Source organism: Stegastes partitus, unplaced genomic scaffold, assembly GCF_000690725.1.
Source record: "Stegastes partitus isolate 25-593 unplaced genomic scaffold, Stegastes_partitus-1.0.2 Scaffold21, whole genome shotgun sequence".
NCBI classification, from domain to species: domain Eukaryota; kingdom Metazoa; phylum Chordata; class Actinopteri; family Pomacentridae; genus Stegastes; species Stegastes partitus.
Window position 1 is genome coordinate 1,573,276 of NW_007577752.1, and position 25,776 is coordinate 1,599,051.

A 25,776-nucleotide genomic window follows, 5' to 3' on the forward strand; every position below is an offset into this window, starting at 1 on the left:
TCTTGCGAGTTTAATCAAGATAAATGACCAAATGTGACAGATGAAAGTGCAAAAAAAGAAAAGAAAAAAAAAACATCAAATCACTCAAAAACTCCACAAAGGGCTCAGTAGGCTACAAATGTCGTTTTTATTATTACTTTAAATAATGTCTAAATAAAGGGACTAAAGACATGCTCATGTGACTTCTTCCATTATCAAAAATATGGTGTGGGGTGATGTTCACAGCAGAAATCTATCCAGGGAGGGAAAGCGTGCATCCCAAAGGTGAGACCGTTGTGGAGTCCATTCATCTGAAGACTGAACTTTGAAATAAGTCCCACCATCACCACGGACGGTGTCGGTTGTCAAAAGGGGGCAGTGATTTTTAACCAACAAAGTGTCACATTCAGAAAAGGAAAAAAACAAAAAAAAAGTTGTTTTCTTTTCTTATATAAAAACTGAAAGACCTGGATACATTTCTACGTTTCCCCATGTTTTTACTACAGAAATTAAAAAGCAAAGACATAAAGGAACACACAAAGGGGGCAAAAACAGCTATTTCATAATCAACTCCCTTTGGTAAAAACGGTAATAAATGGTCTTGCATTTGTCTTTTTCATATACATACTAACTTTAGCCATTTATCACTAAAGTCCACAGTAAGCTTGGAAAGTATTACTAGCACAACAACACAGATCTGTCATAAAAAGTCTGAGACTATGTACAATGTATTTACAACATAAGTGGCATGTGGACGAGTGAGTGTGTGTGTCTGTGTGTGTGTACAAGCTGGTGTATTGGCGGAGGGCATCTTAAAAAGGTTGACTTCCAGGGCGGCGAGGATCATGTGTGTTAATAGAACTATATATAATATATATACACAACACATACACTGGAATACATGTCAGTATCTGACATTCACAAGCTATACAATTTTACAGTCTGAGACCAAACAGTGTTGTGAGGCTAATTTTTTTTCTTTCTTTTTTTAATTTTTTTTTTTTTTTTTTTTTTTTTTATATTAGATGCAACAGTGCTTTTCTATGTTAACCCAACAATACAGTTTGGGGCTCAGGCACAGTTTCTAATAATGCTGCCATGTGTTTTGGAAAAGGAAATGTAACCCTCTTTCCGTCTAGTGATGATACATGATTGTGATTTGGCCGTAACGCAGGAATGTCTGAACCAGCTCTCTCAGACTTTACTGAGCTCCCTCCAAACCCTCAATCTGGGAAACTTCTGAAACACTTTCCTCTTCCTAAATAAGTGCACTTGTCCATCATATTGTTTTCCACGGATACTACAGCATAACACTTTCATAAAGAAATCCCTGTATGATTGATTTTGATGGTGCTCTTACTCTGATGGCTTCAGACAACGCGGTCAGTCGAAGGCTAAACCGAAGCTCAGTTGTGATAAAGTACAAAAAGCACCACTCTGTCTCTCACAGGCTCACTGTTTACGTCAATAAGCCCTGTCCAAAAAGGCTCAAGGAAGTTTTGTGACGTGGCTCTGAGTGCTGGTAAGCTCAGGTCTGCGACTGGAACATGACCATTCCTAAGTTTTGGCACCAAAGGCCCTGCGAAAAAATGGGCCCAGCTAAAAACGCTGGTAAAAATCAGTAATCCTGCCGCCCCAGGTGCAACTTACACGGTAGCTAGCTTAATTGTGCTCCCATGTCGGCCTTAAAAACACATGAATAAGCCCTCGTCCCTACCTCTAGTCCTGACCTGTTTGACTTCAGACCAAACACCCCCAGAAGCCAGTCCGTCTCCTCTTTCTCTGACGTAGCTCCGGTGTGGCTACTGCGCCTTGCTGGGTGTGCTGTATTTGACGCGGTACTTGTTGATGTTCATGAAGTGAAGGACCTCTGGGTGGCGGGTGGTGGTGCAGGGCAACAGGCCGTCGCGTCCTTCGCCCATCAGCCACTTGTTGGTCTCGGCGTTCATGTCGCGGGTGACGTGCTCTTTGACCCACGCCTCCACCCAGGCCTGGAAGCGTTTGTGCAGTCGCGTGCTCACCCTCTCATGTGACTGAAGGAAAACAAGACGGATGTTACTGGCATTAAACCGATACAGCGTTCAGCAGGTAGAAAATGATTTTAACACAGCTAGAGAAGAGCCTTGACATTTATTACAGATAACTTGACGTTTAGCACATGAAGGAACAGACCTTGAACACTGAATTGTCAAACTATACTTGGTGTTCTGTGTGCCAGTGGGATGCATCAATAGCATTTCTGCTTTGAGCCCAAACAATCGCTGTTCTGCTTTTTTTTCCTGCTTTTCCTCACTTATCGTTACTGTGTTTTACAATATGTTACTTCCTGGATAAAAACCTACACAAACAACTGTGTTGCAGTAGGTGGTAACAAAGTTATCCGCTGATTGAGCTGACAGTTGAATTCTTTCAGCAAAGTATTTTTGAATGTTGACGCAATCGCCTAAAGGAAAAGTCTGACATTTTAGGATTGCAGTTTTCTTGCCAATAACTACAACACACAAGAGAAGTGAGTACACCCCTGGGTTATATTAATTAAATGTCTAACAATTCAAAATTGCATCACCTCACAATAATTGCATTATTTCTACGTTGACAAGTACAGCGATTCCTCTTATGAAGTAACAAATACTTGAGAAAGACAGCATTGAAAATACAGGCCACAGTGGAAAGTGAATGCAACAAAACTAAATACACAGACACAGTTAGAAAACCTGTGATCACTAAAACAAAACTGAGTACACCTATGATTTCCAATCAGCCTGATTATATGGTTTTAAAATTAACTGTATGAACTTGATCTATTTTGAATCTGTGGGCTGTGTTTATCTGCACGTCTGCATCATGGCTCCACATGGAAAAGAGTTGCTGAAAGAACTAAAACAAATCTGATTGAGAGACTTCACAAAGACAGAAATGATGCAGGAAGACCTGTGATCAAATAAAAAATAGTAGTAACCCAGTCCCAGCAGTCAGCAGGAGAATTAGAAGCAGCTATAGCACCACTAGTCAGAGTCACAGTGGTTGTCCTCCTACGACGGCAACATGGACAGTTCTCTACTTTCACAATCAAGTTCTAAAAAACACTCCTGCTGGCTATATGGATCAAAACTGCAGGATGAAACTTTGCTAAAGTGCATGCAAAGATATCTGATGAATATTAGCAGCTGATGTTTTATTCAGCTCAGATGGGGTCCAGCATGTTTGTCAGGACTACCACGGTGAATGCATAGCCCTGACAGTGAAGCACAGAGACAAGACTGAGATGATATGAGGCTGCATCAGTGCAAAGGGTGTTGAGGAGATAATATTTATAGATGCCACGTGAATGTCGCTTCACTGGCTTCCAGCTGCTGCCCACATCAAATTCAAAACCCTGACACTTGCTTACAAAACCACAACGAGAACAGCTCCCTCCTATCTGAACTCTCTCATTCAGATCTACACTCCCTCTTGCTCGCTACACTCGACCAACAAAAACAGCCCGATACAACCACCACAACAGGGCCCGAGGTCGATATCTAGACTCTTCTCCTCTGTGGTTGCCCGCTGGTGGAACGAGTTACCAAACTCTATTCAATGTACTGATTCCCTCTCAGTCTTTAAGAAAAGACTAAAGACCCAGCTCTTCACTGAACACCTTTGCACTTGACAGCCCGGAAAACAAATAAACAAACAAAAAAATAAATTAATTTAAAAAAAAATTCCTATTACTTCCCACACAGCCTGCTGTTGGCATCAACGTCCTGTCACATTTGAATTTGGTCTATGGCACTTATCTAGATTGTTTTCTCCTGACTAGATCCTTGCTTGTGTTGTATCTGCTCTCAGATGTAAGTCGCTTTGGATAAAAGCGTCTGCTAAATGAAATTGTAGAACTGTCGAATGTCTGTGGATACAGTGTTAAACTGACAAAATGACTCCTAGTCTGCAGAAGTTTGACAGAAGGAGGAATATTCCAGCAAGATAACGATCTGAAGCACACAGTCAAAATCACACAAGAGAAAAAAGTGAAACTATGACGTGGCCAAATATGTCGTCTGACTTGAACGCAACAGAACACCTTTGGGGTATTTTAGAGAAAAAAGGCAGAGCACCACAACCTCTCTAGCAAAACGCAGCTGAAAAAAAAGCCTCTATATAATAGCAGAACACCTTTCTAGAGATGTCGGTATCTTACGTGTTAAAAATGAAGGTGGTAAAGTTCCTTCTGTGGGTTTTTTATTTGAAATAAGTACATTTGTCAAAAAAATGTAAACTGTTAGTTTTGTCATGAAGTAATGCCCTTAATGTATGGTGACACAATTTTGAATCAGTTGACATTTAAGTGATATTGCACAGGACTTTACTCCCTTCTGTTGTATACTGTATATTTGGAAATCGATACCATGAAGCCAAGAGACGGTTATCTTTGATTGCTATATTGGAAAACAGGAAACAAAGAGCTTGACTCTGTTGTAACAAACATTTACCTGATAGCACCTCTAAAGCTAACTAATTTTAAATGGTCTGGCACATAAGCCCCCTCTGTTCTTTAATCCGGATTTGATGCAAAGGGGTTAATGCAACTCGATAAGCGTTTTAACTGTGATCACTTCAAAAAAAAAAAAAAAAGCTGCCAAGTAAATGACTGAATATTTGAACTGGAGCAAATTATTTGAATCGGCAACATACTTTTGCACTTAGAAAAGTTAATTTAAATGCATTGGATGTGAGGTATTGAAAAAAAGCTTTGACGCTTTAGAGGTAACTTTGGAACAACCTGCTGAATTGCTGACTGGATTTGTGTCTCAGTTTGATTGGATTTTAGAAAAAAAAATAAAAAATGACTTCATCTTTGCAGTATTTGTAATCATGTGGGACACTGTGATAAAGTTAGAATTCACATTTTCAAATTTAAATAATCCTTGGGAGACCTTGTCTGTTACTGGCAAACACAAATACTGATCATCTCTTTGAAATTCAAAAAAGGTCATCAGATTTTGCTGAAGACTCCACACTCTCAAATAACACACTGTGAAGTAACACCGTTGCTCTTCCCCCTGACACAGTAAATATAGGAGCAGAGGAAGGAAGACATATGTTTTCCATATCAACTCAGTGAATAAGTGGAGTCCAGTGAGATGCAAGGTAACAGTAGCTGGTAAATACCTGGTGAGCTCGCAGCAGGGCAGTGCGTCGGTACATGTAATCCTCAGACTTAAAGACGTACACCATCTTGTAAGAGTTGAGTTTGAACATGCACTCCATCTTCTCCTTCTCCAAAGACTTCTTGCCCCCCTCGCAGGCCTCCTTGTCCAGCTGCTCTCGGCCCTTCTGGTACTTCCTGATCCGTCTCAGATTCCTAGTTAAGAGCGCAGATACAAGTATCATGAGAGCTGCTAATAATTTGCAAGAAAAACGTGTCAGAATTAATGTTGGTTAAATTTACCGACTCATGTTTGAAATTTGACTTTCAGAGGATGAGGTGTGTCAATGAGCTGTGACAACACGACTAGAAGCGAGAGCTCACCTGGGAAGAAAAACAGGCTTCTGAGCGAGGTGCTCCCTCAACTCAGGAGTGGTGGAATCTGGGTTTAAATAGCGTCCAACATAATCCGACCAACGCTGCAAACACAAAACCAAGTTTAAGACACAGATTAGGTACAGCAACACTACTACTGCACCAGTATTACCAAAAGGTTGGCAACAGGTCCTTACTAGTATTTCCACTCCAGCTTGAAAAGTGGACCCTCTTACTAGACAAAATGTAAAAACAACGACACTTATTTTCTGTATATTAACACCCCCATATACAGTAAGCATGAAGATAATATAATGTAAATGACCAGTTTAGCCCACCCCTGACCTGAACTTCATTAAATACCACATACCATTAGTGTGAGAATTAAAGACGGGCTAAACAGAGAGCCAAATATTGTCACACATGTTGGTTTTTGATAGGTGTAATATAACATAAATAGCATTATAAGGCTACTATCCATCGCAGAGGCTCTGTTTGATGAAAAAATCCCAAGTGCTTTGCAAAAAAAAGAGGACATGCACGTGTATATTTTGAAATACAATGCATTATCAGTTTTAAGAAGTTATTTTCCTGGTGCTCATGGACCAAAGCTCAAAATGAAAAGGTTTGGAGTGTGTTAACAGTTTCTTACCTCGGCCTCCATGGGCTCGTCTGAGTTCTCTTCCTCTGTGTCGAGCAGCTCCACTGTGAGCTGCACCTGCCCTCTGTTTCTCAAAAACATCACCTGAGAAGGTAACAGAATAATAAGTGTGAGAGTGAAATTAATTCATGGAAGTTTCACGAAAGCACTCAATTTGATATCCTGAGGGCTCAGAGGACTGGACGAACAGGGTCCTTGCTCTAAGTCGTGCAGTCTCTCTAAACCATTGCTCTTTCAGCCTTGTACTTGTTGTACTTGAGACTTTCTAATAAATGAGGAAGAGTAGTGTTTCTTGAAACATCCCTCGCTTCTGTTTTCTGTGAGGTCATTTTTCAATCAAAAAGTCACGGCAGGTTGATTTAGCTTTAAGCCATCAAAATTGGATATGTAATTTCTTTTTTGGCAAAATGGGATACATGTTAAATGTAAATTGAAGCTTTTAAAGTAGGTCAAAAAGGAAATTTGCTTGTGGGCAGCAGGTGGCTTTAAGCAGCTTTACACATTGCCAGTGCTAAATGAGACCAAGTGGTAATGATTTTTCTATTACTGTAACTTTTCCCTAAACCAGGGACCTGTTCAGCAAAGAAGAAAAGGGCTGGTGACTCACACCCTCTGAGGCACTCCCAGTTTAAAAAAAGAATTGATACGGAGTAATGATGCTAATTACTAAGATCACACACACGACACGTTCCTGTTTACCTACCCGGCTGCTTTGTCAACTTTTCAGACTCTTCGCGAAGGAAAGGGACTGAAATCTAGCACTCGCAAACAACCCTCTGCACAGCACTGCTTGTGTTTCACTCAGCGGTTTTAATTTGTTACAACACGGAGAAGATTTATTGGCGGCGAACACACCCCAGAACAGAATTTAAATAAAAACAGTATGAGAAATCACCAGCTAGTAAAGGTAGGATGTTCCTCCGTTCCTGCAGTTAATAAACTCTGACATCTGGATTAAGTGTAGCAACCACTCCTGCTGCCTTGTGGAAAATGACTTTTAAGTACCTCTCCTGAACTTTAAATGAACTAATTTCCAAAACTTAAGCAAAACAGTTCCTCTCTTATAATCAAATAGCATCATGTCAATGGGTTTTCCAGTGACCTCCATTACCTTGAAGCAGTTCTCGTCAGACATGAGCTGCTCGGCTTTCCGCTGATACACCGCCTCTGCAGAGCTCCTTGAAGACTGTGTGGACATGGTTCCTCCGCTGGCCCCGTTAGTGCTCTCTGCCAGGTAGAGGTCTGTTACTTGGACACAGATCTCATCACTCACGATGTGCTGAAGCTGGAGCAACAAGAGAACATTAGGGACTGAACATCTACTACTACAATAACTCACAAATCTGCGGTTAAGGGAACGCATTCTCACCTGCCGTACGATGCTTTGGATGAGTTTGTCCATTGTGAAGGCGATGTAAGCATGAATGGTGAACATTTCTCTCAATGAGTCCTCATATTGAGAAGCTTCCATGTTTCCATCCAGCAAATTCCTAACCATTTCCAAGAAGGCCGAGTAATAATCCTCCACCTCAATGTCCACTGGAGAGAAGAAATATTTAAAAATCAAATGGCTAAGTAGATTAACATGTGAATGAAATTCTAGTGGAATATCCACTCTGCATTTACTTTTGCAATCAATTTTGCCTATTGACACTGTTGCTTAATCATCAGTTCCACTTAAACCAAAGACCAAACTTTTAAAATCTTTCTCCTGTAGTGTGTGAATATGAATTATATGTTAGAGAGCAGGAATTTAGTGCAAAAGCCAAAGTAAAGTTTCACAATATGTCTTTTTTTCCCCCAAAAGGAAAAGCAAACAAATGCAATATATTTCAGCTTAATGTTACTCACTGGGCTCCTTCAATCTCAGCTGGATGGCGGGATTGTCATTCTTCTCCTTCTTGAGTCCCAGGACTTCCCTCTCCCAGTCTCGTTCTCTGACCTCCTCTTCGATCTGCCGCTCCGCCTGTCCGTAGAGCCGCAGCAGACGTGAGCACAACGTCTGGTGCAGTCGCAGGAAGATGTACCAGTTGTTGTTGACGTAGAAAAGGTTGTAGGCATCGTCACAGCCGCGCAGCTTCTGCGCTGCTGTGTTGCTGAACAGCAGCTTGGACTTGGAGGGGCTCCCACTGCCGGGGACGCCGTTGTGCTTTTTGGAAGCTCCTTCCTCCAGTTCCATCTCTTCCTCCTCCTCTTCCTCCTCCACATCTGAGAGCTCGCCCCGCTGAGAGAACAGCATGTCGGGGATGAAGTGGTAGATGATCTGCTTGATCTTGTATTTGTCTTCCTTCTGGATGCTGGTCTGCCGCTTGACGTGGTGGATGATGAGTGCCGCTGCATCCTCCAGGATCTGGCTGTCCTCGTAGGCCAGAGTGAGGTGGGGGCCTGTGAGTGGGGTGGCATTCTCCTCAGACGCCTGCTCCTGGCGCTACAACACAAAACAACTCAATGTCAGTGTTCTGGGTACAAAAATACACTATTCTGTGTGGTGACAACCCTCCAAATAGAAATCCAGTGGAACATTGATTTTTTTTAAAAATCAGTTTACAATTATAAGGCCTTTCATTTTTACAAATGCCAACAATGTTCCACCACTTTACTGAGAGACTGAGAAAGAAATTTACCTCGTCATAGATGCTTTCGATTTCGTTTAGCAAGGACTTGGATCGAAGCACTTTGGTGTCATTCTGTTTGAAGTTGATGCCTTGATGGTCGAGAGACTTGAGGTAATACTTCTCGTTCTGCTCCCTCCAGATTTTGTTGAAGCCTCTTTGGGCTTCCCGCCACTCCTCCTCCTTTGTCTTTAACCTGGTTAAAAAGAGAACACAAAGTCAAGTAATATACACACACACACACACACACACACAATCGCTGAATGACATATTAAACTAAAACTTTCACACTCAACAGTCTTGGGATTACCAAGTTTAAACACCACGGTTCACAACCTCAGTTTGGACACAAAAGAAGTTGGTGTTCATACATTTCTTGCACTATGTAAACTAAGAGGCCGGTGATTCCAGCAGTTGTGCTTGTGTGTGCAACTTACTCAATGTTCTTAAAGAAACAGAAACTCAAACTGTAGAGCAGCTTTATGTCACTTTAACTTAATTACTTCCACAAACAGATCAAACAATTAAAGGATAACAGTAATAACATTGCCCCAAAATAAGATACAGATTAGGAGCACATAGTTATGGTCAAAATTATCACTAGAATTACTTTTCATTGCATTTTTAAATATAAATAAACAGAGTACTGCTTTCCCTTCCATGTTCCTGCTGAAGTACAAATCTTTGCTTTAAAATAAGACCCAAAATGAGGTTCTTTTTCATCTTAAATCCCTGCATCTCCAACAGGCAAAATATAAATAACATTCTACCCAAACGTCTTACTTGCAGAACATCTGCTGTTCCATAGACACTACAATTTATCAATGTTCCTTAAACACGTCACATGCAGGCTATGGTCGACCCTAGCTAGCGACTGTGCAGAGAGACACCTCTAGTCTCCACTCAGTTACTGGAACTGCACTTCACTCAGACAGCTGTGTGACCAAAATATACTTAATAAGGTGTTCTTATGTGACTTTATCTACATGGATGTCAACACTGCAGCCGATCATGTTCATTTAATTGTGAGAGGTCAAAATCATGTTTGTGATCAGTAGTTAACTAACTGTGCAGGCATAATACAGATACAGTAAAATATTGAGGCACTACTACTCAACACTCACCTTTTTAACACAATGGGAACAGAAACAGCAGGGTTCTTCTTCAGGCCGTCAATGATGTCGGGTGCTTTGTCTCCGTATATCCTCTGAATGGCTTTGCGGTGTATGACCTCCGAGGAGCCACCCAGCGTGTTGTCTAAGCGGAACTTAGCCTGCTCTTCCGCAGACATGCGAGACAACTTCCGCTGTACCGTCTCCAGCACTCTGATGGTCGCCAGGTTGGTCTCCAGCACAACATCCAACTATGTGGAGGAAAAGACCATTGTTTTTATCACCTTGACCTTTATTATTTTCATTCTTATTATTATTAAAAAGCTCATTATACTCCTGCTTCTTCTATAATGTTTCCATAGTATCTGAAGAATATTTTGTTCAGGGTCTTCTCACAATAACATATGAGAAAGAATTTCTTTTTGAAAGAGAGAAACACATTGTGTGTTGGAATAAATGTATTTTTCTATCCAGGACATCACCCTAATGGTAACACCATCACAGAGAAGTCATACATAAGTAATGTTGCTGCTCACCTCAAAGCGTTCATCCTCACACCTGTAGATATGCTCCTCATACTGAGTCTTTTTGGAGCTGACAAACGTGGAGTCTTCAGACCAGGAGGGGAAGGACACCCATGTGTCATTTAAGACCTGGATACAGCAGGAATACACCATGTGTCACATTTAAGCCTCTTATTAGTATGGAAATTAACTAAACTATTGTGCAAGAGGATGAGCTGATGAATGTAAGTTTTAAGCACATACTGTCCTAACAAGTAGCACCTCTCACCTCTTTACAAAGTGGAGTTCTGCCTGTACACTTGGGCTGCTGGTAACTTTTGGGCAGGGCTCTGTAACTGGAGCCTAGTCTCTTACAGGAAGCATAATCAATCTCCATGGCGATGCCCTCGGTGGCCCGTTCCTTGGGGTATGTTTCAATGTGGGACATTTCGCGATATCCCAGGAAGTTTTTGAACCAGTTGAACAGCTCAGGAAATTTTCTGTTGAACAGAATTAAGTTTTTAAAACAAAACAAAACAAAACAAAAAACACTCATGAGATAAACAATTTACTGTGGAACTCTTATTCTGCGTGGTGGGAGAAACGACTGAGCTACTCACCCTAAAAAGGGAAGCACCAGCTGCACCAGTTCAGCCCTGGAGATCACCTCTTGATTAAAGATGACCAGACACCGCAAGAAGTTGTCATAGGCCTCTGCACTCCGCAAGGCTTTGCGCACCTACAATGAATTTAACAACAGTTAAATGTCAACAGCACACAAAATGTTATTAGGTCTTTTAGTATATTTTTGAATGATTGAATTTCCCTTCTGGGATAAATAAAGTATTTTTCATTTCATTTCATTCATATTTTAACTTTTGGAAAACAAACAAGAAACATCAGTTTATTACTGGAAGACTAAGCTTGACTCTATTGTCACATTGGATATATCACAATGACTGTTTGAATTCAAAAACTGTGCATTACTTTGCATGTTCTTAACAAATTATAAACAAAAAGCTTAAGCGTTTCACTATTTTTATATTGTTCTATAACTAAAACATTAAATGAGGGTTTTAACATTTGCACTTCACACAAGTCGTAAAGCAATCAATATTACTGTTTGAGGCTGAGGGGGGTTATTGATGGTATACTTTACAACTGAGTTCTGCCTTGCGATTCATTTCCCATTGATTTTAAACACATTTGTTTCCCTCCTTCTTTAGACTAAAATCCATTATAACACAAACTTACCTTCTCAAAGAACAGAGATTCTGTGCCGACTCCATGCTTGCTGGCTTCTGCCACCGAGGAATCTTTTAAATTCAGTAACTTCGGCTTCTTCTGCAGCATTACCAAAACAGCAGTAAGGGGACACAGGTAAAAGAATTAGAAAACTATCAACCAACGGCTGACATGAAACATGAAAGTAATAAAAAGCAAACAGGGCTTGACTATAGCTGTATGAGTATGCGTGTATGCACCTTGACAGGAGGTGTGGACCCTGGAGTGGGATGGCGACGGATCTGGCAGCCGTTCTGATTGGGCCTCTGCTTGTTGTTGAGCTGCAGCTTTTTGGCGGTTCCACCGTGGTCGTTCCGTACGGACTCTGCCTTCTCAGCCGTGGTTTTATTTAACAGCTGAGGAAAATGCACAACACTGATTGAGACACGGGTACATGAATATGATCTCTGAAGACATATAACAGCACTACCACTACTGGTGGAAGAGTACTGAAAAATACTCCTTAGTGTAATATGTAAATGAGCTTTAACTACATGTCTGAAGTTACATTTAGTATTTCTGCGTTAATGTACTTCAAGTGATCTACTTAACATGATGACTCTGCTCACCACTGAACTGTTGGCATCAGGGAGAAATTGCCCAAACTCTGAGAGCAGGTCCTCTTGGTTCTTGAAGAGCCTGGCCACCTGAGCATACACCTCCTGTTCCGTCAGAGCGGGTGTGTAGTTCCCTCCAGCCTCCTTAGCGTTACGCTGCTCCTTCTGTAGTGGACCAACACAAGATATGTGAAAATTAAGAAACGCCGTCAAGCCTACTTTAAGCAGCACTTCCAGACAGCCTTTTAATTCAAGTAGTTTTTAAGCTAAATATTACTTCAAAAGTTTTACTGGGGGTGTTCGGGTTTCAGGTCGAGCCACAGACCTGGTACGTGTGGAGAATCTCCAGGAAGGCTTTGTAGATGTCGGGCTGACCCTGGAAGCGGTTCTTGATCTTGTTGACGTAGTTGATGGCGTGGTTGAACTCAACGGGTTGGTTGTTCTGCATGGGTGGGCCAGTGGGCGTCCCGCTGAGCGGTGGATGGAGCTGCATGGGCGGGGAGCGAGGAGAGGTGTATGCTGGGATGGACGGATTGCTCTGGCTGCTCGGTGTTAACGCCTGGGGCTGAAGTGGCTAGAAGATAAAAGGTTATAGAGTACTTAAGCATGTGCTACGTGAGAAAACACTACATTTTTTTACTTGAATGAGACTGTGTGGAGATGGGAATGACATTTCTTTTTACAGCTTTGTTGGTGTCTGCCTGTCTGCTCTCACTCTGCATTTGATTCTCACCTTGCTCATCTTGGCAGGGGTGGGCTGCGTTAGAAGGGGTGGAGCAGTGGTGGTCGCAGCAGAAGGGAGCTGGGGCTGATGTTGGGTAGCTGCTCCAGTTATGGGGATGTTTTGGACAGAAATGCCATGCGGGGTGATGTGGTGGATCTGACCGGGCGTTGTCACGTTGACTAGGTCGTTGGTCTGGACCTCGATCTTGTAGCCAGGAGGCAGGAAAGTGTTAAAACCCATGATGAGGTCGGGATGACCTTTGAAGAGCTGTGACACTCTGCTGATGACCCCAGGAGTGTCAATACTGGAAGCACAAAAACACAGAGAGAAGGAATTTAAACCTCACTACACCTAGTATGTACATTAAAAAAAAACTTGCAACATTTGGAGGCAATATTTTTAGCTACCAGTTGTTCTGTGCAAACTAGGACTGTGAAAACATGCTTGCTATTTTTATGGAAGAAAAAAAATCTAACTATTGTAGAAGTGAAAGACTATTCAAAATATTTTTATGAGGCTGAGACACAGGAATAATTCTAGTTAGATAATACTGTATCTTGCAAAAACATCAGTTTATCAGATATTATCTTGTCCTTCTGTAGGCAGTAACTCACAAGTTAATTATACTAGAACTGCACTGCACACTAGAGGTACCATGACATTGTTTGCCCAAATAAGGACAAAAGAATAGTAATGGACAAGACGTGCATTTTGAACGAGATGGTCGGTCAATTTTGTATCTACAACTCACTGTATCTTTGTGTAAAATCAAACAGTGGCCTCACCTTTGGGACTTGAACTCCTTCATTATATCTAAAAAGTCGTTGTAGACCTGAGGCTGGTTGCCAAACTGCAGTTTCACTTGATCCAAGTAGGACAAAGCATCTTCCACCTTGGGGAGACAAAAGGAGAAAGTCAATTTCATCTACCGATCAGTTTCTCTTTCACTTTTGGCAGCAGTGCTCTTATTCTGATATAAAACAACCTTCTTACAGCAATACAACCATTATAAAAAACATAAAAACACAGAAAATGAAACAGTATATAACTCTGAATTTCTCTACAATACGTTTGGCTTAATGCTTTCAATGCCCCACATTGAACCATCTGCACAAATATCTTTGACCTATGCAGGTTGCACATTAGGATGAAAGAACATGTCAAAACGGGCTGATGAACCTTGAGCCTCTGGAACTGCTGCTGGCCCTGTGCAGAAGCTTGAGGAGCAGCTGTATGGCTGTGCCCTGACATCACTGAGGGCCCGTGGGACTGAACTGCCGGGCTGTGGTGGTGGGACCCTCCATGGACGGCTGGGCTTGGAGTGTGCCCATGTCCGCCACTGTTCTGGGCCACGGTGGGAACCTGTGAAAGCAGAGACATTTTGTTAAACTGAGATTAAAACCTAGTTGTAAAAGATTTGGTGGCTGGTGCTGTGACCTTGTCATGAAAGGAAGAATCGCCACAAAGAACGAGCGCACTGCAATTCATCTTAATAAAAAAACTAGGCGTGCTGACAAAAAGAAAAAACAGAGCTTCAGTTTCTGCCTCTGACAGGCGCCACAGACTAACAAGGATTGAAAAGCCTGAGCTGTGAGCACTGGGATAGTAAAAATGGATGTGTTTTACCAAGTTTTAACTCTAAAGCAACATAAGCTTCAAACAAATCAGGACTGGACAAACCGGGCATACCTGGTATCCCTGGGGGACGGAGTACTGGACGCCGGCTGTGGGCTGCATGTTGTCGGTCACGGCCTCATACACAGCTGGAGCTGGAGCAGGGGCCAGGACACGATGCTGGAAAGCCTCCGCGTTGCCAGCGAGGCGCCGCTGCTGGGACGCAAAAACCGTTTCCTGATCCTCCAGACGCCGCTTCATTATGAACTCATACTCGTGAGAGCTGCGAGACCTGAGAATAAAAAGCAGCATATGGACCTTATTTCACACCAGCAGACCCCCATCAAGTTATCAGAATCTATTAAATCAGCCTCTTGATTTTATTCAATAATTTCTAAAGGGCCATATGGCAATAATTTTTTTTATTCTACTGTGAATTTATGGACACACACAGTGCCAACGAACCACTTTTGTTGTTTAGCTTTGACAAAAAATGACTACACAGTCTCTGACCATTGATCTAATGAAACATCCAATGCTTTTAGCAGCACAAAGAAGCCCAGTGGCTTACAGAGGTCAACTACGTGGGAAAATATTGATTTATTAGCATGTGATGGTGCAGGTCAGTTTTATTTTCTGTTATAGTTTGAGGGCACTCTTTTCATCAGGAAATATACCAAAGTTGCACGGACATAAGTCTGTGTTTGTCATTGTAAACCGCGTCTGATTACACGTTTGTTTGAACAGGCTGGTGTCTTGGGCCTCTCCCACAACTCAAGCCCAGAAGAGTATACACGAGGGATGTGCTGATCAGCCCCAAACCAACAGCTCCATCCCAGTGCATACGCAAAAAAGAAAATAGCAACATTACTATGAGAAGGTCATGGGGATGGTGGAGCAACAGCAAGGAAATTAGGAAACTTGATATGAGTGCACATACAATTAAAATAAACAACTATTTAAATCTGTTGTCAGATGACAGAAAATCCATAAGTTTATGTCGTTTGTCCAGCACAAATACCAAACATTCTCTGTTTACAGCTTTTAGAATAAGAGGAAAAGCTGCCTCTCTTGTGGTTATGTGATAATAAATTGAATATATATTTACATTCTGGGCTGCTGATTGAACATAAAAGGCGATCTGAAAACATCTTCTTCTGTTTGAAGAAACTGTGGTGGGCATATTGCCACAGTACAAAGTGATTAACTGATAACGAAAATGTTGCCCTGGTGCGAGAGAGTGTGTGTATATTTGGAATACACAGGCAAAGTTAGCATGTAGGGGTGGAAAACATATGACACAGCACCTTGAAACAGGAACTGACTGATTATCTACCTGGCTGATTGGATCCATATTGATCACTTTTATGATTGTCAGTGATTCTCAATAATATAAATTAATTTCAAAAATAAGTGCTGCTTTGGATCTGATACAGCTGCCTCTCTCTATCTGTCGTCATCCCTCAGTGCTGTGATTAATATCTTTTCACAGCACTGACTGGTTACACATCATCATATCAATACTGAAGGATGAACTCTGATAACGTATCTTTTATTTAAACACATGCAAAATCTAAATAAACAAATGTATTTGTAAGCTTTGCGTTATTCTACATTTTGACGCTGAGATTTCAATTTCTATTGTGAATTTAAATCTGTTCCAATTATGGGTCATCCGTCTCCTTGAACACTAATAATCGTATCAGTTGGGAAAATAATATATTTGTCGCTCCCCATTATGAAACTTTTCTTCCTGCCTCTGGTGTTTTGCACCTGCAGTAACTGCTGTACTTCTTTGGACAAGAAGGTAAAAATGACACTGAAAGTAGTAGTAGATGATTATTATCATTTACTTCATTGTTCTTGTTATAAAGAAAACTGCAGGTTTAGTCAGTAAACATTGTCTTTTTTTTTTTTTACTAATATATAGGACTTGATCTACTACATTCCTTGGGAAAAGCTAACAGATTTTTCTTTATATATGATGAAAGGCTGGGAGTATGAAATGCATCACAGCACAGCGTGTAAAAGCTGCCGTTTGCGCCCTGATTTCTCTGTAATGCTATCACCAACGTGGGGTTGCTGAGGCTGTGCTGGGCTGCACATCCTAAACGGATCCCAGCGTTAACATGCACTGGATGTATAACTTGAGCCTCTGCAGCCAATGAAACACTGACAGCCTACGTCACCGATGCAACAAACAGGTGCTGTGGGAACGTGGGAGTCCGTCTGCCATTCACAACTTCCTCAAGACACCAACAACTTATCCTCATTGCAATGAATGACGCTTCCGTAAGAGCAAGCTAGAAACCCGACTACTACGAATAAATTAACCCGAATGTCGAGGCAAAGTGACACAATGACAGCCTGAAGTGCCCGTGTGTAGAGCCGTACCGCTGGCTGCTCCGACAGCGGAGCACCGCGGAGTCCTCCACCGACAAATTCTAGCCACCACCAGTCACAGAAAGCGAGGCTGTAGTATTTATAGATATATCAACTTCACTCGGTGTAGTACCGTTATAGTCGCCTACAGGCAAAACGCGGCTACGTCTGCTACATGCTAACAGCCGACAACCATCCCCTTTATGGCCTAGCAACACAAGCACCGACCTCGAGTTACAGCACGACGCTTTCCCCACGCCCGCCATTTAGAGCGTGGCACAGGAGTTCAGCGAATTACCCTCCATTTCAAGCAGGTAAGCACGAAAAGTGTCTGGCTTGCTAGCCGTCTTCCTGACAACCGAGCCTGAGGCATTTTCAGAGTTTTTATCTCAATAACTTCGCCGAGAACTTGTTTTGTCGACACGGGCTGCGAGCTGCCAGTTAGCTACTAGCTAATGTAAACAACATGGGCAGCCCGACACCGAGCACCGTCCGGGGCTAGGAGGGAAGCACATGCAGCTAATCAATAGCGGTCTGGTTTGCTGTTGCTGAAACAGATTGTCTGTAGCAAGAATTAACTATCGATTTGTTAGGCTGCTCGTTTTAGGTCTATCTGTGAGTGAATGACATGTGAAGAAACGCCGATCCCTCGTATGCTGTACTTAAAACGTCTGCTAACGGCAGGTAGCTAGCTAGCCGTGTTAGCTTGCTGAATGAATTCAGCTGAACTCACCCCTCTCCCAAATAGCAAGCAGAAGTTCGCAGATGATGATCTGGTGATCCGTTATTCGTGGGTTACCCGCTACACCTCTGAGTGAAGAAGACACCGAAGTAAAGTATGTGTATGTGAAAAGCAACTTAACAGTGGCGTGTGACTTAAAATAAACAATTCAAGCAGTGGGCTGCAAAGTGAAAATCTCCCCGAGAGAGGAAAACAATCTCCGTTCGGTTAGCTGTAGAGGGGGCGGGGTTCTCAGCCAGAGTCCCGCCCCCTGGTGGACACTATTGGTCAGCTTGTCCAGAGAATCGCAGGAGGGCGGGGTGACGAAGTGGATTGGGTATTTGAGCTGTCAATCAATGATTTATCGGACAGTTACCATGCACGCCCATTTTGACTTGACTAGAAGCGCGACAATACCAGCAGTGAGTGCAGCACTAGAGATGGATAAATGAACTTCTCCTTCAGGAAAGTACTTTACGCTGCAAACATGTTCGAGTAAAAGTAGTATAAGAGCCTATTAAGGGTGCTATAGATTACAGGTGTCTTCTTATGTGGTCTGAACGAGGAAATCTCTCACCTACAGTCTTGTTCTCTTTTGTACTGAAACTGAGAAAAGTTATTGATAGAATCTTTTCAAGGCGGTGCTTTAAAACTGAACCTCTATCATATATATATATATATTTTTTTTTTTTAACAAAACCACAGAGTGATGTTGATTTCCACATTTTGGAAAACGCTGCAACTCCACTGTAGGTCACATTAGCAATAACAAAAAGCAGTTATTACATATGGCACTTTAAATAACAGTGTAGATGGAGTGCAAGTCCTCTGGTAATCACCGTGTGTCACTGAAATGAGCAAGTCTTGTTCTTGGACAGTGAAGCATTGTAGTTTAGTTTTTTGTTTGTTTGTTTGTTTTGTTTTTGGTATTTGTATATATTTATGGCCTGCTTTGCCTCAATGGGGACCAATGGGCAAACATGAGCTGTTCTGACTTTTTGTTAACTATGGTGCACAGTATTGATACCAGCTTCACAATATTTTGCTCACAGTTCCTGGGAACTGTTAGCAGTTTAATACTGGAATGCTACCTGCTGCCAGGCTTTCTGAATGTTGTGGTACACAGCTGTGTTGGGGGAAATTTACAAAGTTAGCAATATATATTGAAATAGTTCATATTACATAATATTACAGCAATATAATTAGACACAGGGTTTGTCTGCAATACAACACCACTGGATTGCATAAGAATGCATTACACTTTACTGTTGCAAATTCCCATACAATTATTGGGGAGTTAGTTTACCAAAGTGAAAATGGGGCCTTCCTGGTGCAGTTGTTGACTCTGTACAGCCTGTAAACCGTTGCTGTGTATATTTCATACCTGTACATGCCTGCGTGGAAATGTATAGACTCACTGTATAGTTATTTGCAACACTTACATATTCCCTCCTGCATCATGAGTATCACACTACACTTGCACTCATGTGCAGCAAACTACCAGGCCACTGTTACTGGATATATTTAGAGTTAGAACCTGATCTTACTTTCTAGTTTCTAGTTAAGATGTTTGCCATCTGTATTTTTAGTATTTCTCCCTCTATGGTTATTTGATTGCCCTTATATTGTTTGTTTTGTCTCAGTTGCTGTTAACCTGCAATTCCCGGTTGAGTTTTCTAAAATCTAATCTACCCATCCTTCCATCCATCCACCCAATGCATGTGTAGAGACCCATCTACATAATTAGCTACTTCCTGGAGTTTGGTAACACGTGACTCTGTAGGAGGGAGTCTGCCTTTGCACTTGTGTCCCTCCCATGGATGCATTAAGGAGACGCTGCAGCCAATCATTGCACAGAACCGACATTACAAATCCCCAAAAGGTGGAACTTCCAAAATAAACCATCGCCCACGACAGGCGGAGCTGCAACACCAGCCCGGGATTCCTCCTTCCAGCCCAGGCAGAGGATTCAGCAGCGACCGTAGGCTGCAGCACACACACGAACACACACAGTGCTCCACTATCCCGCCTGCTTTTCCCCACATAACTGCATGCATCTTCACCAAAGCCGCGTCGCACACCGAAACCAGACCTCCGAGCTGGTCCACAATAAAAGAGTATTTCTAAAGTGATTTTTTTTTTCTCCAAGTTTCGTGCAAAAGCATGCAGCACAACGCACTGCGGGCTATGGAAACACCCCCAACACCGAGGCACACGGCGGCCAGGAGGATCAGGCAGCTCCTGCGCGGTGCGTCGGTCGACGCTGGCTGCGCTCTCCAAACAAAAGGCACTAAAACGCATCATCCGCTCACTGACGCTTTACTTGAGCACCGGCGGACGCGGGGAAGCGGGGCCTAGGCGGCGAACACGGCATCTTTTCTGGGCGGCAAGAGCCGATCCGGTTGCCCTTACTAAACAATGCCAAAGTCAAACGAAACGGGAACTACGGCGTCGCTGTGTGGAAACATCGGCGCGTCGGAGCCACGCCATTCTCCGCCTTCCACCCCCCGAAAAACACGCAGCCCCATTTTTTTCCCTCCTGCACAGAGGACGACCGCGCTTTTAACAAATCATATTCTTTGTTTACTTCAATAGTCGGGAGTAAAATGTCTAACCTGTCTCACCACAACAACTCCCTCCCCCCCAGTCCACCGATCCATTTGCAAACAAGCGTTACATGCTCGCACAACGCTGCAGCGCAAATGTTTGGGCTGGCAGACAGCGGGATGCCTCGGATGATCCCCTCACAGCCCGGGGAGACTGTTTACCAGCCGACATAATGACGTGCTGCGGATCCTGCCATCTACCACGTTATGTTTGTGGCTATTTAGCCGCCGTTTACGAGCACAAAAAGCCCCCGTCGCTTCATTTAAGGTCACAAAAGGCGCCACTGACAACAAAGCGCGTCCCTGATCTTCACAATCAGCCTTCTGCTATTCTGACAGCGATTCTCTTAATATAATTTAGTTTAAGCAGCTGTTACATACCCAGGAAAAAGACTCCTTACTCCGGATTCGTGTTTGTAACAAAATAGTTGGAGACGCCCCCCTCCGCTGGCATTGGCGCACACTCAGCTGCGCGTCACTTTATTTTGAATACGACCCGCTAAAACCGAGGCAGCGCCACAGCAGCAGCCCGTTCGCTCCAGCTCCAACCTCAGGCCCTGGCTGCCTCCAGAGCCCACTGCTTCACCCTGGATGACACTGCTGGTGCCGGAGGAGGAAAGAAATCCCACCTGAGTACTTCCACTCAACTACTTATGTACATTTTACTACATTTAACATTCAAATCCTGTACTTTTTGCTGCACTTCTCATATTAGACACTATTTACTGTTTAGATTGAGACTACACCTGCAAAATATGAGATTAGAAAACCATATATTTTCTGAAACTAGTTTAAGTTAGTCAAACCTCAATTATAAAAAGCATCACAATCATATTAATACTCTATTATGTGTATGAAACAGCTTCCTGAAGTAATTTGAGCACTTTTACAATTTGATTCTTCACATCAGGCTGCAACTGCTGATTTTATTTTATTTTTTAACTATGCAGCCTAGTAATCTAATACTTGACCTAATCAATTATAGCTGACTGGTGTATAGCATGATAGAAAATGCTTTGATAATATCTCTATTTATTTAAAACTGTACAAAATGCAGTTCCAATGTGCTTTACAATCCAAATTAAAATTGAAAATTCATAAGATGCAAAGCATAAATACCACAAGATACTGTGAGCCTTAAAAAAAGATTCTAAAGGAGATACTGAATTACCTGCCAGAGATCCCCATGTAGGGAGTTCTACAGCAAAGGCCTGGTCTACTGTAGTGGCAGGTCAAAATTTTTTAAAATAGTGCAACCAAGGAAATCATTTCCACTATTTGAGGAAAATGGCTCAAAATTCAAATAGGTTCAGTTCACGCTCATAAAAAGCTGTCAATCTTTGCATCTGTAAGGTGGGAAGCAGCACAGTTTGGCTTTTTTTAAAACCGCTATCAACATTTTTGCTGATTTTTCTGACGACTGACTCAATTGCCAATAGGCAATGCAAAATTTTGAGTTGCTATGAAAGAACAAATGAGAAAACTATTAATGATGAGCAACTCCCAAGACAATTTTGCAGACTAAGTAATCATTAGTTATTAAAGAAATGAGATGAAATGAAAGACGTGATAGTTGATGAATCATTAACAAGTACCTCCCTAATGATTCCTAATGTAGGATTAACCTTAGTAACTGTATTTATTCCTGTATCATCAGAATCTGCACAGTTTGCACCAGACTTTTGGTTCACGTTCAAACATGCTCTTATAAACACATTCATAGCTGTACATGGTAATAAAATACTCATTCTCCTTTCTTTAACCTGTTGCTCTTGTGTTTTTGTGTAAGAACTTTGAGAGCAAAGATAAAGCTCGACTCAGATCCTTGCATGTGTGTAGACATACTTGTCTGATGAGGCTGATTGTGCCACATCGTAGACAGTGATGAGTAACTATAGAACAAACTGGAGGATCCTGTAGTAATGAGTCATTAGGTAATGAGCAGTTCATGGATATCTGAATCACATGGGCCTCTTTCTTCACGACTGGTTCCTGATCAACTTCAAACCAGCTCTAACTTCTAAATATATTTTTGCTGAGCTCCTTATATTGTAGCTCGTAATTAAAAAAAAAAAAGAAAAAACAAAAAACATTCATACTTTTACCACAGTGAAGGACCCGAGTATCTCTTCCACGTGCCTCTCAGCTTAAAAAAAAATGGACAAATGTCTGTATATTGATTGCATTTGTCACATTAATTAACTTTTACTGCAGCACTGCCTTTACGTTTGCTGTAATTATTGCCAACAAAGCCACAGGGAGAAATACTTGAGACCCAGTATTGGTATTTTCATCTAAAAATAATTGTTTTGGAATTGTTCTTACAGTTTACTTACTTATTCTCTTTTCCGTGTGCAGCACCTTGCAGGAGATTTTATTATGATTAATTTAATATTGTAGTGTTGCATTATTAATTCTAATGTAACTATATCCTCTGTCTTATTTATTGTTATAAATATTAAATGGCTTATTATCAGATTTTGGTTTAGCACAAGCAATCTTGTAGCTTTTGTCTAACAAAAGTGATTTTTCTCCAGTTCTGGATGACTAATGGTGTATTTAAAATACGAACGACAGCTTTCAAAAACATTCTTTTCTTTCTACCAAAAGGGACTCTTTCTTGGTGTGAACTGCTACTAAACTCGCTTGTAATGTGGCACATACACTAAATAACACAAATGAGATGTTTAATTAAATAGTATATGACCAGGAAAACTTTCCTGTTAAACCTTTTACTTCCAAGGCCGTTTCTATGGTAACATGATGGTGAAATGACCCTTTTTCCTAACCAACTGTCGTTTTGATTGACTTAAATGATGAAAAATGCAAACACAATTAGAGTCCTTGAAATTCCTTAAAAAATGAAATCATGAACAGAACGTGATTTTTGGCGGCTTTTCATCCAAGATCACGAATACTGAAGTGACTCACCGGTTTGTGTCTCTCCAAGTAGAAAGTTATCACTCCGATGGACTTTTCCTACAGGTTTGTTGAGCGTCACAGTAAATATAATAAATTAAAATAAATCTCAGTCAGAGAGATCGATTCCTTCAGATTTACTCCACGTACTCAGTCCTGGAACGATGCAGTCACGGACTGAGTTGTAGCACCAAAATAGCATAGAATTCTTGTTTCAGTGTTTGTTTTACTGGTTGCAGCATCTTTGTTTCATGTGGCAAAGTGGATGATTAAAGGTCTTGGGTCTGAACTGAGTCTTGCATGTTATTGTTTTGTCTGTCTCCATGTCATCAGGTGTAGGATTTTAGAGGCTGTGATGCAGTGACACGTGTAACGGTGTTAATCTGGTTTATAAGCAGGTTGAGAAACATAAAAGCTGGGATAGGGATCCTTAAAGTGAGCTCCATTGACAAAACATGGGACACTCTCGAATAACTGTGATGATGGATAGCAGCGTCTGCTTTGGGGTTATTATCAGATAAAACAATAAACGAGTTTCAAAGTCACTGTGAATCAGCACTTAGTAGCCAAAAAAGCACTTTGTCAGCTGCACGGTAAAGTGACATGAATATTAAATGGAAAGAATATGCATACGCTGAATCTTGCTCTCTGTATAAGTCTGACAGCTGCAATACAACAAGCAACAATCTGCCATCATACCACACCCCAAAATAAGCATTGTTGAGAAAGAAATACCCACATGCTGCTGAACTCCTGCTGCAGGGTTTCAACATGCAGGGAGCACACATCACTTTGTGGGTATTCCCTTTCCAGTGTGGGTGCAGCTCACTTTGACGTGGTGGTAAAGTCTACAGTCGACCCAGATTCACCATTTGTCTGCAGCAGTTTAGAAGTTCAGCCACCAGCACTGGTGTATTTTAAGAGAAAAGTGGCGTTGTTAGACCTTGAGCTGTCCGCTGAAATGACGGGTAGTCATTACCTCGCCTTGTAATGAGAGGCAAATTTAGGTTGGATTCACTCTAGGATGATTAGATGGCTTGAAATCAATAATTTCATGTGTATATTACTGCTGGATCAATGCTTGATTTTGGGCCAAAATCAATAACTATTTCAAAGTAAGGAAACTGATAGCATGACAGCCATTTTCTTGTACATATAAACCTTTAAGTGTCTCTTAAATTTGTCTGTCAAATGCATTGTGACCAAGATCTAAATGATATTCCCTCCTTAAATTTTCATATATGTTCAGTTGGGTTGAGATTTGTTACATTTAATTTACATAATTTTTGTGACTCATTTATTTAGTGATATAACAGTCGTATGCTCCCCGATGAGGAATTCAAGCTGACCTGCAAAACTGTTTTCTGTTCTTTGTGCTTGAACGTTTCTGTAAAATGTGCATTAATTGATTTAAAAAAAATGTTTTGGTTGGTTGCCTAGGAGCAGCAGAACAAGTTGTAAGTTACTACGTGAACCCTGATCGAACTTGATACTTGACTATTTGCACCATAAGCAGACACACTCACTTTCATTTGTGATTGTGTTTCAAGACACACAATAATTTAAAAACAGAATTCACGAATTTTGTCCTGTTTTGGTCTCCACCAACTCTTGAGGGAAATATCAGACTACGTAGTGGCCTAAAAGTCTCTCTCTGGTCATTGATTAAATCCCTAGAGACATATCTGTGCATCAGAGTTGCATATTTTCCATTAAAATGATCCCTTCTTGCTTAATAAAATGGTTTCGATGTAACTCAAAACTGTTGCTTCCGTTTGCATGTGCTCTTAACTTTGTGCAGCCACCCCTCCCATAGTTGCTGCAGCTCAAGCACACCAGCTCCTCCAGGGCTCTGCTCAAACACTGGAACACTACTTAATGCTACACAATGGCATTTTGTAATATTAGAGTAATTGCATAATAGTGTCCCCCCATCCCATTCAATCATCTATACACCACTTAATCCTCACTAGGGTCGCAGGGGGGCTGGAGTCTATCCCGACTTAGGACGAAGGCAGGGGACACCCTGGACAGGTCGCCAGTCTATCACAGGGCTACACTTAGAGACAGACTACCAAGCACACTCACATTCACACCTAAGGACAATTTAGAATCACCAATTAACCTCAACATGCTTTTGGACTGTGTGGGAGGAAGCCGGAGAACCTGGAGAGAACCCACGCTGCACGGGGAGAACATGCATCCACGCAGAAAGATCCCGGTGCCCCCACGAACCGGTGACGCATCATAGTGTCGGAACTGAAAATCTGATTCTGAGAAAGTGTAATTTTGCAGAAAGCCTCACCCTGCAAAGTGACAGGATTGTTTTTTTTGTTTGTGATGTATGAAACCCTGGAAGTCTGAATCTGTGTTTGTGAGGTGACCATATATACGATGCAGTTTCATGCATATATATGTGTAAATGCTCAGCTATGACACTGATATGTTTACTTCCCTCATGATATGTGTCTCAGCATATAAAAAATACACCATATGAACATGTAAACAAGGTAAAAAAAAAACTAGATTTTCACCAGAGGGGTCTTTAACTTTATCCGTTCACTGTTTAATGCTGGCCATATAATATGGAGTGGGTTTA

At 41.7% G+C, this 25,776-nt stretch overlaps 1 protein-coding gene across 3 annotated transcripts; it reads right to left on the minus strand.

The window, feature by feature from the left end:
* Positions 1-104: 104 nt before the first annotated feature.
* Positions 105-20,677, minus strand: sin3aa (SIN3 transcription regulator family member Aa). 3 transcript variants are annotated; one of them, XM_008294621.1, is made up of 21 exons: positions 20,640-20,677; positions 14,625-14,841; positions 14,115-14,297; positions 13,721-13,827; positions 12,945-13,239; positions 12,537-12,785; positions 12,224-12,376; positions 11,855-12,010; positions 11,625-11,714; positions 10,991-11,109; positions 10,660-10,870; positions 10,404-10,520; positions 9,880-10,118; positions 8,768-8,951; positions 7,995-8,571; positions 7,513-7,682; positions 7,255-7,428; positions 6,135-6,227; positions 5,492-5,586; positions 5,131-5,323; positions 105-2,012 (listed from the first exon to the last, which is right to left on the minus strand). In XM_008294621.1, exons 2-21 carry the CDS (start codon positions 14,808-14,810, stop codon positions 1,782-1,784), a joined length of 3,822 nt encoding a protein of 1,273 aa, XP_008292843.1. In that variant the 5' UTR covers positions 14,811-14,841; positions 20,640-20,677; the 3' UTR covers positions 105-1,781. The 3 variants fall into 3 exon arrangements, with proteins under 3 accessions (XP_008292843.1, XP_008292851.1, XP_008292834.1); XM_008294629.1 differs by lacking the exon at positions 20,640-20,677 and adding an exon at positions 17,665-17,850 and having other exon boundaries at positions 11,625-11,711; XM_008294612.1 differs by lacking the exon at positions 20,640-20,677 and adding an exon at positions 17,665-17,850.
* Between the last annotated feature and the right edge of the window lie 5,099 nt (positions 20,678-25,776).

What these genes read in the sequence shown, in the direction of transcription:
- sin3aa (XM_008294621.1), bottom strand. Translation starts at nt 14,810, where the DNA reads ATGAAGCGGCGTCTGGAGGATCAGGAAACGGTTTTTGCGTCCCAGCAG. An exon ending in CTGGTGCTTCCCTTTTTAGG is followed by an intron (nt 10,871 to 10,990) that starts GTGAGTAGCTCA and finishes TCTGTTCAACAG; the next exon opens with AAAATTTCCTGAGCTGTTCA. An exon ending in GAACTCCACTTTGTAAAGAG is followed by an intron (nt 10,521 to 10,659) that starts GTGAGAGGTGCT and finishes TGCTGTATCCAG; the next exon opens with GTCTTAAATGACACATGGGT.